The 14,154-nt window shown below is 43.1% G+C and overlaps 1 protein-coding gene across 3 annotated transcripts in view; it reads right to left on the bottom strand.

Annotated features, from left to right (window-relative positions):
• strip2 (striatin interacting protein 2) overlaps positions 1–14,154 on the bottom strand; it is a 44,314-nt gene that overhangs the window by 10,523 nt on the left and 19,637 nt on the right. For 2 of the 3 annotated variants that reach the window (XM_074697960.1, XM_074697962.1), the window contains exons 6-13: positions 12,282–12,350; positions 11,598–11,704; positions 10,173–10,300; positions 8,885–9,073; positions 8,510–8,560; positions 2,775–3,007; positions 1,850–1,915; positions 1,710–1,773 (exon numbers count right to left, since the gene is read on the bottom strand). In XM_074697960.1, the coding sequence (XP_074554061.1) occupies positions 1,710–1,773; positions 1,850–1,915; positions 2,775–3,007; positions 8,510–8,560; positions 8,885–9,073; positions 10,173–10,300; positions 11,598–11,704; positions 12,282–12,350 (907 nt within the window). The remainder of the gene's footprint in view (positions 1–1,709; positions 1,774–1,849; positions 1,916–2,774; positions 3,008–8,509; positions 8,561–8,884; positions 9,074–10,172; positions 10,301–11,597; positions 11,705–12,281; positions 12,351–14,154) is intronic. The other variant, XM_074697961.1, reaches the window with a different exon arrangement.

Genomic DNA, 14,154 nt, shown 5'->3' with positions numbered 1-14,154 from the left:
CATTGCTCCGTCAATTATATGAAGTTTGCCAACACCATGAGATGAGAAACAACCCCATGCCATGATGCTTCCACCTCCAAACTTCACTGTTGGTGTAGTGTTTTTTGGCTGATGTGCAGTGCCATTTCTCCTCCAAACATGGTATGTAGTATGACAGCCCAAAAGTTCAGTTTTAGTCTCATCTGACCAGACAACATTCTCCAAGTATTCTACAGACTTGTCCAGATGCTGTTTAGCAAACTTTAAACCAGCTTCAACATGCCTTTTCTTGAGGAATGGAGTCTTGCAGGCTGAGCGTCCATAGAGGCCATGGCGATGGAGAGCATTGCCTGTTGTTTTCTCTGTAACAATTGTACCTGCTGCCTCCAAGTCTTTCTGGAGCACTTTCAGGATGGTCCTTGGCTCGTTGAGTACTCTTCTGACTATCTTTCTGATTCCCTGGTCAGAAATCTTCCGAGGAGCTCCTTTGCGTGGCCGGTTGATGGTAAGGCGGTGCTTCTTCCACTTGTGAATAATGGCCCCAACCGTGCTAACTGGAATATTCAGGTGCTTTGATTTAAGCCTGTAACCAGTTCCATTCTGATGCTGAGCAACAATCAGGTTGTGAATGTCTTCAGAGAGCTCTTTGCCTTTATCCATCATGAGGTGTGTGGTATTTAACTGCTTGGTGAAAAAACTACCTTTTTTATAGGACCATCAATTTGCTCTAGCCCAGCTGATGTTGGTTTGCACTGATTGGAAGTTCAAGTAATAATTACTGACAGATTTCAGGTGGTATGGTGCATTTCCTTACCAAAGTATTCAGCCTTTCCATGGTGTGTCCAATACTTTTTTTCTGTGTTATCGTACTTAATTCCACATAATCATTATTTATGGACCTGAACATTGAGATTTCTTTTCATGTGTAGATTATTTGAGTTGATACCAATGTCTGGTAGAAATTTTGTTTGAATTGCAGCTTTGAAAAGAAATGTGATGAGAAAAAAGTTGATGTGTTCAATACTTATTTTCCCCATTGTACATTTTTTCAAGAGTCTAGACAGCACCCTGAACATAGTGTGCTGATGCTCCTGGTAAGATGTAGACATGCCACCTTAGGAGGATGGGCTCTTCTGCTTCTTCTTCTACTGTTTTAACCAAATAGTTGGCATTCAAGCGCTGTACTTCCTCCACTACTACAGTGTGAGCCACAGTTATGAGTCAGTTTCTGAGGTAATTTTGTTCTCACTGTAGAGGAACGCTACAGGGCTCAAATGGAAGTGAGCCAAGACTAACCTATATTGGCGATCTGGACCTGCTTGTTTTGTCCCAAGTGTGATTGATGTGTTCATATATGCTGAAATGACACAGACTTTGGGGGGCACTCACTGTTTGGGAACAATTGCCCCAAATGATCCAGGTGTGAATACAAGTGTCTGAAACACTTTGTTTTAGCTGCTGTCTCTGTCTCCACAAAATCCCTTCACTCTGATTGGCCAGCCCTCTAGAGGAGCAGAGCTATGAGCAGACCTTGGAGTTTGAGGCCCCAACTTGGACTTAATGCACCATCTTAAATTCTGCACGGTCTTCTCCTCCAGGGTGGTCTTCATAAAGAAGAATAATTTAGAAATATAGAAACCTTATTTTCCTCATGCACTGCTTTCTGAGTTTACAGCCTGCGAATAGAAACAGTCAGAGAGTTCTTGAGAGAAGGAGACGTTTCCACTCACCTGTTTAAGAGTCTTGACACTCTCATGGATCGGTCTCGGCAGGCCAACCAGAGTCTCTATGTCACTACGAAACAATGAACAGTCTCATTCACTGATACAGGAAAGGTGAGTTTATAACATCATTTGAGGTGAACACTTACTTCCCCAGAGTGAACCCGATGAACTTGTTCCGACTCGTCTCCAGGAAGTGCTCGATGTCTTTCTCTCTGTGAACACACGGACACGCTGCAGTTAGATCTCTGATTCATGACCAACACCTGCTGCAGTTACTCTGCAGATCAACAAGCTAGCAGGCAGACATTTTTAGAGGAGGCACTTTAATGTGTGTTCACGCCCACGCAGACACGCTCAGGAGCAGCTCTGCCTCAGCTTTCTTAAATCTCATCCGTCACCGTATGTGAAGAGTTCACAGCCTCTTACTGATACACACTCTATCAGCACGCTGCGTTACAGCTCTCTAATTCAGACTCATTAATGATGGATCCACTGAAGGAAGGACGTGATGGATGCTCTGTGTGAAGTGTTTATGTCCTCCCTCAGATGTATTATTCATGGCTCTGAAGCAGAGGCAGCAGCACCCTGGGAGGACACACATGCTTCTTTCTGAGATCCACAGATGGAGAGCTTATTGTGAGATAATAATGAGGCGAGAAAACTGAGAGGGAGTTTTTCTAATTTGGTCCCAAGTTTGAAAACGGTGGCGCAGAATCAGGGAGGAAAGCTGACACGAGCTGCACGCCAAATGGTGTGAAGTCCGGGCTGTGGGTGGGAGGTTTTCTCTGCTTTAGTGGTCAAAGAGGCGGGCTGCCAAACTTCATATGGAGGATTTATTCAGCGGAGTAAGAGCTGAGAGCTTTGCACTAACACAGGCATCAGTTTAAGTATCAGTTTAAAATGCAGTTTCCACTTTAAAGAGTCTCCTCTGGTTGTCAGGGCTGAACGTGCATCCTGGGATGATTAAAGGTGCCTGTTCTTCAGCAAACTTGCTTTAATTATTGTGTTTTATGTTTAAAAGCTGCTTATTTGACTCAATAACAGAGTTTAGGAAAGAGCACTGCAGCTAACCTGACTTTAGGGGCCCACGGGAGGCCCTTGGGGAAGTTAACCCTCTCTGTGGGGGGTCTGAGAGGAGGTGGGGGAGGTGGCGGTTGGATGATGACATCGCGGTCCAAAGGGTCCACCTCCCCCTCGATGCCGCTGTCGGTGTCCTCGGGGTCCTCCTCCTCGTCTCGAGCGTCGTCGTTCTTGAAAGGGTCGCGCTCGTTGTAGGTGTCCAGGCTGTCCTGCTTCACCAGCGGCTGAGGGAGACAGAGGACGAGCTGTCAGCTGCACCGGGACCAACACTCACGTCAAGACACATGACGCACAAATATACTGCTGTGCTGACGCCCAGAGGAAAACACATGAACAGATTATTTTATGAATATCTGAAATGCTGCATACGTTAAGGGAGATTTGCTATATAAAACATGTTTAACTGATGCAGCCATTAATAACATGCATTCTTCATTCTTCTCCCTCATTCATAATGAGCAGTGATGTTTAACCTACCTGAGGAAACAGTCAACACTATCAACTTGATTTCTCCTAACTACATTTAGTTCATCTCCTTCATTTATTTGCAAAAGATAAATATCCAGAACACTTGTTTCCATCTCTAACTTGCAGGGTTCTGCAGAATTTGATGCTTTACTGATTATTACTGCAAAATAATGCGAGTTATGCACGATAAATGACATGCAGGCTGCAGCTAGTAGACGTGTTTCGTATTTTAAATCAGGCAAAAAGAAAGGGAGCTGCAAGTTTTAACTCCTGCTGAAAACAATATGTTTCTGCCCTAATTGTAAACTACTTTAAGGTTTATTTGCAAATGTTCAAAAATTTCAGGTGTTTGCAAAAAATATTTCAAACAAGATCAGTTTAACTAGCTTGACGTAACTTATATTTGCAAGTCTTTTCTGAAATTTTATCAACGAGTATCCCTTTTTAATGAATATTCCGGTCTCTAAAATCTAACCCTTCAGCTGTTCTGATCTGCTGCAGACCTGATGCACAGACAGGGACCAGCATCTGTCAGCGTTTGTTTCTTTATTAACAATGATCCTAATGTTTACTCATAATCTTGGGATTGGAACCCGCCATCTTCAAATTTCATCACCGACCTTTTCTGGAGTCTAGGGGCCAATCCCCATTCTACCCTAGCCCTTGGTTTTGCAAGTCTTATGGAGGGGTGTCCCAGTTGCCCATAAGGTGAAGGTGTAGAGCTACACAGCCCTTGAATTGAAGACAAACCAGGACCTCACTTGAAATCAAGGGGTATGACAAATTTTCCTATGGCAAGGATATTTTTTTCAGATCAGATTTCTAATCCTTTTCTACCCCAGGTAAATATCAGCCATGTTTTGATTTGTTGGTTGTATTTTAAAATTGCTTTTTATAACGATCTAGCTAGTGCTGCTAAAGCAACAGCTACAGCTAATAATTGCTACACCTGAATTCTCTAATGTTAGCTTTTCATAGCTTAGCTGTCTCATCACTCATGTAATGTAGTACATTGGAGTAAAGTAAATTTGCTGTGAATTTGTCGCCCTGATCTGACATCAGTTCATCATCACTTTGTAAAAATGACAAAGACGGGATCAAGTGGCATCTTGTTCTCTTCCCCTTGGTCCCGAAGCAGAGGGCCAAGGGGAGGGGTTAGACAAAGGGGTAAGACAAAGGGGGGGTGAAAGAGTGACAATTGGGATTGGGCCTTATCAGGTCAATGTAGAATATTCCAAGACTTCTTCTGAGACTGAGCCTAGGTGGACTTTGAGGTCTATTTTGGATCATTGTCCTGTTGGGGGTCTGGGCTTCAGCTTCCTTACAGATGACATGTTCTCCACAGGGGCACCGCTAGGGATGGGTACCGAATTAGGTACTTTTGTAGGTACCAACCAAATTCTGTTAAAAGTACTGGGTACCAATTCATGTTAAATCAAAAGGTACCATGTTAAGATGCCTGAATGCAACCTTGTGACTGTGAGGAAGTGGAAGAGTAGGTGATTTTCCATGCTGGACATGAACACAGCATTTCAAGGTTATATATAGAAGAATGAATATGCTAGATTGAAAAGTATATTTATTATTAATCAAATTGATATTTTTTACCACATAAACACAAGAAAGTACCAAAAATTGGTACCGTTGAGTACTGGTACTGATTGCCAGGTACCAGGCATTGGTACCGTATCATTTCAAATGTGAAAGGTACCCATCCCTAGGCACTGCCGTGCTTCATCTGTCCACGTTTGAGTGATTCTAGTCAGGGGGATGAATCATTTAGAGACTGTAATAACCATTAAAAGGGACATTTTGTAATGAAATTGTAGAAAACAGCTGGAAACATTACATACAGAAGTTGTTCTTTTTCAATTTGTTCACAGGAAATAGCTGAAAATTGTACAGTTCCCTGTTAAGGCTAAATAGCAACAATTGGATAGATCCTGACTGTGAGCCTGTATAGGTTTATATTAATGGACAGGAAAATTAAAAATAATTTAAATCTTTAGAATGTTTTTTTGGCACAGGATCCAAATACTTTTAATTTTAAACACACTTATCTTTTTCTTTTTTAACTGTTTTTATCATTTGTCAAACGTTAAGCTAACAAACTTTAGCTGTAGCCTCATCTTAAGCATCAAAATGCACATCCCTCTTCCTAATACTCTTTTTTTGTTGTATTAATTCCTGACACATTTTCAACGTGACCAAACCCTGGAAGGAAAACTACATGATCAAAAAGGCAGAGAAATGACATCTCTTCACAGCAACCACGAGCAAGATCATGACAGATTGAACTTACCACAACATCTCAACATTTGCAAGCAACACTTTTTCATTATCCATTTCTTTTAAAATTCATTCAACTGCAGTGCAGAACACACATTCACACATCAGCAGGCAGAGTATCTGAGTTCTCTGATGAATGACTGGAGCAGTAGTGCAAGCATCAGGCATGAGTCAGAACATTAGTCGAGCCGGTGCAGTCGATGTATGGTGCGCCAAGGCTACTTCTACAGCTGGACTACGTGAGGAGTTTAGTGAGTGTATGGTGGGAGAGGGAGGGAGGGAGGGGGAGAGGAGGAGAGGTGAGACTGTGTTCAGAGCCATTCTCTATGAGGAAGCCATTCGCTGCTGTGTGGGAGATAAAGCTTGAGTCTTTCCATCAGGGTTAGGGGACAACTGCTTTCAATGCCATCCATTTAAGAGAGAGATCCACTGAGACCCAAACCTAAGGAGCAGAAAACACCTTCACCAAGATCTCATCCGCCTCCTCAATGAATGCATTTTAAGGAATTTGACCCCTAGTCCAGAGTCTACAGAGCAGGCCCGGCAGCAATGTGATGAAAACTACAGGGGGAGTGGGGGGTGCTGCTACAGGCGAAGCCTGGGGTGACCGTCTTTATGGGACTGTGGAGAGTGACCGCTCCAGTGCCAATGACAACAGCCAGCAAGTCAGCCCTGTCTCTCAAGCCCCGCCCCCTACTGACAGTGGACAGAGGAGGAGGAGAGAGGAGGAGGAGTAGAAGAAGAGGACAGAGTGGTGTTAGTGGATGGAGAGGATGGACAGGAATCCAGGTGGAGAAAGGAGGAAAAAGATGGAAGAATGAGGAGGAAAAGAAAACTGAACATTAAAGTCTCTGTGAGGACTTTCTGTTTGGCATTGACTCCATTTCCCATGAGCACCATCACCCAGTGTGGTAAAGACACAAGTCTTTCACCAAGGTGTGCATTTGTTTTGGAGAGCAGATCTTCTTTTTCACTTTAATTTGTTCTAGACAAATTTTCCCAGGATGCAAAGCGACATGGTAGGGTTGGGCAATTAGTAATAAAAGCCATGTGACACTTTCCCATCCAGTCTGCTACACACAGTATGTTTAGATACAGATTAAGAAATCAGACTATGAGCTCAGTCAGCACGAGATCAGACTAATAAGAAGTATGTAAACAGATTAGTCAGACTGAGAACAGACTGAGCACAGCTTGATCGACACTCATAAGGTAATGCAATTTCCATCAGTTGGATTCAGCAGGACTCGGCGCAGAAGCATCATAGAGGAAAACTTAAACACCGAGCCAAGCAGCTTGTACCAAAGGATGTGGTCACACTGGCAAACCGTACCGTGCTTAAGAACACTTCAAACCTAAAGACCAGTTCATTTGGCCAATGAGACTGCAAGCGTGCCATGCTTGAGCATGGTTCATTTTTCCTCTTTGGAACACCTCGGAGAGGTGAGCTTCAGCGTGCTTCACTTCATGCACGAGCACAACCACGTGGACATGAGGTATGATCCATGGTGTATCCATGGTTGCTACTGCTCCTCATTTTAAACAAAGCGAGTGTTAGAGGGCTGTGTCAGACCAAAACAACGTAACATCAGCCAAAAAGTCTCTAAAGTTGTAGCAGTGCTCTCTGTGTCTCATTGTGCTGACTCTGATCAGATCACGCTTTGTGTTAATATACGATGACGCAGGCAGGTAATGCATGTGCCTTAAGTCTGGTTCATATTGGAGTAGTGTGACCGCTGGCCGTACTCTCCACTGGGGGACGGCGCTGCGCCCTTAAAGGAATTCACTGTCAGCCGTTGGGACACACTCTGGCTACAAGAAGGATGACATCGACCAAAAAGTGGTGAAATACCTTTTTTATAAAGTCAAAGTTCTTTTTTACATTAAAACCACAGAATTAAAATTATCATTCTGCCGCAAGAAATGCAAGTTTTTTATTTTCTCTTTCAGAAGGATTTTTTTTTCTCAAAACATTTCCATTCTCGCTGATAGGTGTTTTCAATTCCATTGCTTCAATAAATAATCCTTAATTATCTGTGCATGTTCATTACTTGTTTCAAAATCTTACAAATATTTACAGAATAAACTGAGTTTAGAGTGGAACAATGCTGACTCAACTGAAATTGAGGTAGAAGTAATTTTGTTCTTGACTTTTGCCATAATCTCTCAGCCCTACAGCGAGGTAATGTATTTATTTGTAGTTTGAAAGGCAGCAACAATCCGACTCTGTTTGTAGTGTAGTTTGGTGTCCAGAAGGTGAGCAGACTATCTGTTCAGTATTTCAGATCACTTACAAAGTCCTCACAGGGCCTTTAAAGGTGAACTAAGATCATTAGAACATGTGAAGAGAGGTTTAGTTTTATTATGGATTAATATGAAAAGAAAAAAATGGGAAAAGAAGAAAGAAAAGTGAAAATATATCAAACAGAGAAGAAGAAACATGCTGTAAAAATGCTTAAATTAAAGGAACAGTTCCACATTTTGGAAAAGCAGTTGTTTTTTTCCCTGAGTTTATTGACATTAAGAAACTGACCAACAGTCGACTGGACATCAGGACGTCAACGCTCAAGCTGAGGCCTGGTTCCAGGAAGTAGCTAACATATAGCCTCAGCTGTTTCCTCCAGCTCTGAGTTTTATGCTAAGCTAAGCTAGCAGTAGCTTTATATAAAGCATTCAGATCCAAACACAGTGTTTTAATTCTTAGCTACCTTGGGGTGAGAGTGTGTTTCGCAAATGTTGAACTGTTCCTTTAATAAGAAATGATCGGGCCTGCTTTAAAAGCCCGTGGATGGTTTCTGACGGTCTTGGTTTTAGTGCATGTTGACATGATTTGGTGAGGTTATTTCACAGGAGGAGAAAAGAGGAGAAAGAGAGAAAAGGTTTGAGGAGGAGGGGGAGGAGTGCTCTAAGTCCAGCTGGATGCAGAGAGAAAATGCAGAAGGTAAAAGAGGGAATTTGTGGGTAAAGACCTGCTTCTTGGGAAAGGGACTGTCTCCTTCCAAGCTATCAACAAAGGCACTCTGTGGGGACACAAGGAAGAGGGGCAATGAGACACCAGAGGCCAGTTAGAGAGAAAGCCTTTCCAGTCTACAGCTTTAGTAAAAACACCCAGCTTTGGACCGTCAAAGCCGGACCAGCACCAGGTTCATCTCTGGGGTCCCTGACTTACAGCAGAGAGCCAGCGATGAGAGCTACAGGAGAGACCTGAGTTAGAGGGTGAGCTGCAGGAGGAGAAACGTTGAGTCATGACAGAATTAGTCGTAGTAAAAATTAAAGACAGCTTTGAATGTGTGAGTGTGTGTGAGAGTGTGTGTTTGTGTGAGCATTGGGGGCGGGGTCAGTACCCTGCGGCTGCGGCGTCCTCTCTTCTGCTGCTGCTGCTGCTCGATGAGCTCCATGGCTGAGGCCGGGGGCGAGGCGGCTCTCATGGCTCGAACCACCTTGATGCTGTCCTCAGGGAGAGGAGGGAGGTTTAGACGCTCCCGACCACGAACCTTCATCTGCTGGAGCTCCTCAAAGCCGCCCAACGTGAACTAGAGGACGAAGAGGGATTCACAAGATTGATGAACAGAATGCATTAAAGCTATGGTGTACGATTTAGAAGCTTTGTACATCTTAATAACACAGTTTATAGGGCTGTTATGGTTCTATGGTCCAATCTACACAATATAAAAAGACCAAAAAGAATGAAAAAAATCCATTCAGTAAATCCGCTCCAAAGCTGCAGACTAGTTGACCAATCCGAACCGCGCATGGCGTGCGCGGTTCAGATTGGTCCGTGAGTCCATCCGATCCCCTGTCTCCCTCGCTTCGCACCGTCATGCCCATGGTCCCACCTCGTCCTTCCCCACTACCCCTCTCACTTCAGCTAACTGCTCAGCTACGGAAGCGTCATGGAGCCAGAGAAGACCGAAACCAGGAAGTTGTGACTGTTACCCTCCACAGGGAAGGGAAGAAAACGAAAAAGTTTCAAGGAAAAGGCTGAAGCAAGGAAGAATTATGAGGGATACAGGTGCCATGGAGACTGAATATTGGAGAAATGTACGACCGGTGGAAAAAGCTGCAGAGGGATTTGGGACTGAAGACTGACGCAGAGACAGCTGAGTTTCTGTTGAACAGGTAATGACTTTATTTACCACAGTGGGAGATGTCAGCTGAATAACTCTGTCAATAGATTTTAGCACAAGTTAGTCACACATCTTTAGCATTGTAAACTGAGCTGGTGAAGACACGCCGAGAAAGGTATAGCCTCGTCCACAGTCGGCTCTGCTCTCATCAGCTGGTAGTGGCAACGCCAGACCTGCTTCGCCGGCTAATTCATGGTTTTGATCGTGCCTGTCCAATTGAAAAAGCTACCACTGTGTGTTACAAGGAGGGTGACTGTCTTGTTTGTTACATTTTCTGCCGGCTGGCTTCTTGCTCTGTCGTAGGGGGCGTGTTGTTAGGAGACGAAGAGGGCGACACGAGCTGGGGGGCGGGATCTTGGAACACGGAGGGGAGGGGTGAGTGAGGCTTCATTTTTCAAATGTGTCTCATCAGCCAAACTGGGATTCAGATCGTAGACCATAGCTTCAACCAAAAATTAACTCTAGGGAAGCTTTAGATGCTCAAGAGGGCTCATGTTGTTCTCACCAGGATAGTTTTCCACAGCAGCAGCAGAACCTTCTTCATGGGGAAGTGTGGAGCGTTCATGCTGCAGAATTTCGTCACCATGGTGAAGAGGAGCAGAGCGAAGGGCTCCCCGTTATACAGAGGTGAGCCTGAGAGGTCAAAGGTCACGTCAAAGGGGAAATGAACACATGATACTACATATCCATTCTGTATTTTGTATGCAGGGCTTGACATTAACTTTTTTGCTCACCAGCCGCTGTGGCTAGTTGTTTTCCAGTTACTAGCCACTCAGCATTTTCACCAGCTACAATTTTGTTGTTGGATAATTATGTTCAATGTGATTAAAGCTGATGATGACATGCTAAAGTTTAGTCTAGCTAGATTTACAACCTTTTCAAATGTAAATGACCCCTGTTTACACTCAAATCAAGACGACATAAATGTTTTACTCCACAGGTCATTATCAGGTGTCCTGTTTTGAAACGGTTGGGCTCCTTTAATATAAAAATATGCAGTCAGTTGAGACAAAGTGATAAAAGGAGGAGTTTATTATTGCATTTAATGAAAGTGGTGAAAGAAGAAGATTAATTGAAAAGATAAAAACTAAACTGTAAAAATCTATCAAAAACACTGTCTGCTTAAATATTTATTTACAACAATGATTCAGTAATAGAGTTACTACTGGGCGTTTTGGACTATAAGTCACTCCGTAATCAGACATTTTTTTAAGTCATATCAGTCAAAAAATGTGTCATGAAGAGGAAAACAACATATATAAGTCACACTGGACCATAAGTTTCATTTATTTAGAATTATTTAGTTTGTTTACAGAATTTGCAGAGTAAACTTTTTACATATAACTTTGATAAGTGTTTGTATAGTATGAGGTTTAAATATTGTTCCTACAGCTTCTCATGCCTGTGACTAGTTTCTCTCCTCCTCTGCTCTAAGTGAGTATTGCTGGTGAGATCGGTGCAGCGTGAGCTTAAATTAGCACCATCAGATCAAGCCCTAACTTTGAAAAGTTACAGCAGTTTTGACACTAGCTTGTGACTCAGATCTTGGAATCTCTTTAAAACAGAGAGTAAAAACAGTGAACTTTTAAATCATGTTATCAGGCGCTAAACATCGGGAGCTGTCAGGGTGTCCAAGCCAGAGGCTGGAGATGTAGTCTGAGCTCCTGTCAGCAGTTACGTCAGCAGGAGACTTTGCAGATGGACCAATGAGCAAACACTGTGTGCTCCTGGGAGTTGTAGTGTCATAGTCTCATATTGATATTGGTTTAGTATTTCAGATACAATAAAAAAATTAAATAATTCAACCTGTCAAAGTGGCTAGTGGGAGTGGCAGTGTTACCCACCACAGCTGGAATTCACCTTTATTTGGCAGGTTGGTGTGTGCCAATGTCAAGCCCTGTTTGTATGAATCACTCAGCTTCAAACCCACCCAGCTCGCTCTGAAAGGCCTCTCTGGCTGCTCTCCACTCGGGCCGGTCGTCCTCTGTTTGGACCCTGATGGTCTCCACCATCAGGTACATGATGCTCAGCAGGACTCTGCACAGAAAACAAACAGACCGTATTTTAACACTGAATTACAGCGTGAAAGGTCTGCGAGGAAGAGGACGGTAACACCAGAGGAAACAATGAGCAGCGATCAAAGATAAGTGTGAGCAGCAGACGAGGGTTTCATACAATCTGTGCAGGAGGAAGTGATTTCTGCTCTCTGTGAGGATAATGTATCACCCATTCATAAATAATTGATGTGAGCCAGGCGCTCTTTTCCTCATTTAGCTTCTCCTTTTGTTCACAACCACTGCAGTGACTTTCAATTTAGGCTCCAATTATGTACAGACGTGCTCCTCTGGGCTGTAATTATTTATTACTCTCAACACGGGGGCGCCCCAATGAGCCTCGGTGCAGATGTGAACGTTAGTGTGTGTGAGTGTGTGTGGAGGGGATAATTAATTCCATTCAGATTAAAGAACAATGAATGGAAATGGAGGGAAATTAAAGATGTGTGACTGTGAACAGACCAGAACAACAGGAGGACAGAGGACAATCTGAGAGCCAGACTACAGGATCAGAGGGTACCTGAGTGTTCATGATGTGCTGGATTAGTCACTGTGCTCACCTGAGCTCTGTGCTGTCTGCCAGAGAGATGGCCGGCTTCCTCACTGCACTGCTGCACGCCTGGCTGTTGCTGAAAACACAAAGACACCAGGAAATTAGCTTCTTTCATTGGAAGAAAAGCCGTCTGTGCAAACATCCAACAGATAATATGAGACATGTAAACTTTACAGTGAGGACACACAACCTGAGTCTCATTTCTCAGGCTTCATGCAGACCTGCAGAGCACTGTGTGTATGTGTGTGTGTTTGTTTTCCTTTGCTCTGCCGTGCAGCATGGCGATGGTTCAGGCTGTGCCACGATGCCTCAGAGCAGCTTACATAACCACACAGAAGCTCCACATCCCACCACAGGCTGGCACCAGCAGAAACATAAACGCCTTGAAGGATCTCTGGCTCGACCAAATCCTCAATGGAGGTTTTGTTGTTTCCTGCTCTCCTGCTCTTTCTCTTTTCCTTTGTTTCCTACAAACATCCTCAGACGTGCAGAGAGGATTCAGAAAGACTGAGTGTTTAAGAGCCAGGGCTGCAAAAATGAGAGGTTGCTCTGAGTAAGTGGATCTTTAATGCCTTTAAGGGCTTTAATCTGAGAAGTTTCAGAAACAAGAACTCCATGTCAACCTTTTTCTACAGAAAACGTGATTTTGGCTTTAATTTTAAAGTTTCTTTAAATACTACATCAAAATAGCGCCTGCCTTCCTGAATTTCACAACACATCTCTAAAACTCATGAAGACCTGTTTTGCACCTCTTCATGAGTTTTATCCTTTTCTTTAAACGTGCAGTGTGTAGAAGTTACGGAAGACAAACGCTGGAAATGAGATTTAATTTTCATATTTGTATGTGAAGTATCTTAAAATAAGTTAACAATCATCCCCATAAAACTTTTTTTTCTTTTTATTAGGTCAGAAAATAGCTTTTCATATTTACAATAGTGTGGGTCCTGTTCACAAAGGCAGACATAATGATCAGCCATGTTTGTTTAGGGCAGATTTTGGGGGACCGAAAGAGCGAAATGCAGTTTTTAGTACGAGCCTGGCTACCAGTCCTGAAATCTACCTGGTAGTCAGGTAAAGAAGAAGCGATGGGGAGGTTGTTGTTGAAGAGGAAGAAGAAGAAGAAGAAGAAGAAGAAGAAGAAGAAGAAGAAGAAGAAGAAGAAGAAGAAGAAGAAGCAGATAGAGTGTATTTTGTAGTTTTTTTAGGAAAGAATTGGCATTGAGAGTATTTTCTGATGGAGAATCACAAACATACATCACCTGAGTGTAAATCAGATCTACACATCAGATTTTGGTCCAGAAAGATCAGGAAGAAATGAAGAGAAATTGGGACAGACAACGACTAAAGGGAGATTAAACATGGGTGTAGAGTTTCCAAGTTGGGAGTCATCGATGAAAAAGTTTGGTCTGAAGGACAACGCTGAAGTTTGCTGTTTTCTGCTCCACAGGTAAAGGTTCAACGTACTGTTGAAGAACGTTTCCATAGCAATATTTATTGGTTGTAAACGTCATTGTTTATTGTTTATGGTACAGTCTAACAAACGTCAGCGTTTCTCTTAGAGTTTTCTTTTTTCTCTGACAGTCAGAGGTGTGTTTGTGCTTCATTGTTGAAGGCTAACTCTGTCAAACAGAACAGGAGCTATCAGAGGGTGATGTGTCTGTCATGGAGCTTTCTGCCTGTTGTTTCTCCAGATATGAGACATGTCCCTCAGCATCAACGCCATCAACATACTAATCAGAATAAATGAGGCCATCTTCAGGATCCTGTTTGATCAGTAAAGGCTGAGAGTCACTGAGTGATGGGATGGTTTAGAAACAGATGGACTCATTCTGAAATCTGAACGCTGTAGTTGCTAAAATTCTAATTTCTACGCACTGAAC

This window comes from Halichoeres trimaculatus, unplaced genomic scaffold (genome assembly GCF_033239565.1).
Source record: "Halichoeres trimaculatus isolate MK-OKI-2021-1 unplaced genomic scaffold, fHalTri1.1 fHalTri1_scaffold_21, whole genome shotgun sequence".
Taxonomy (NCBI): Eukaryota; Metazoa; Chordata; class Actinopteri; order Labriformes; family Labridae; genus Halichoeres; species Halichoeres trimaculatus.
The sequence above is the reverse complement of the archived record's forward strand: the minus strand, read 5'-3'. Positions and strand labels throughout refer to the sequence as shown.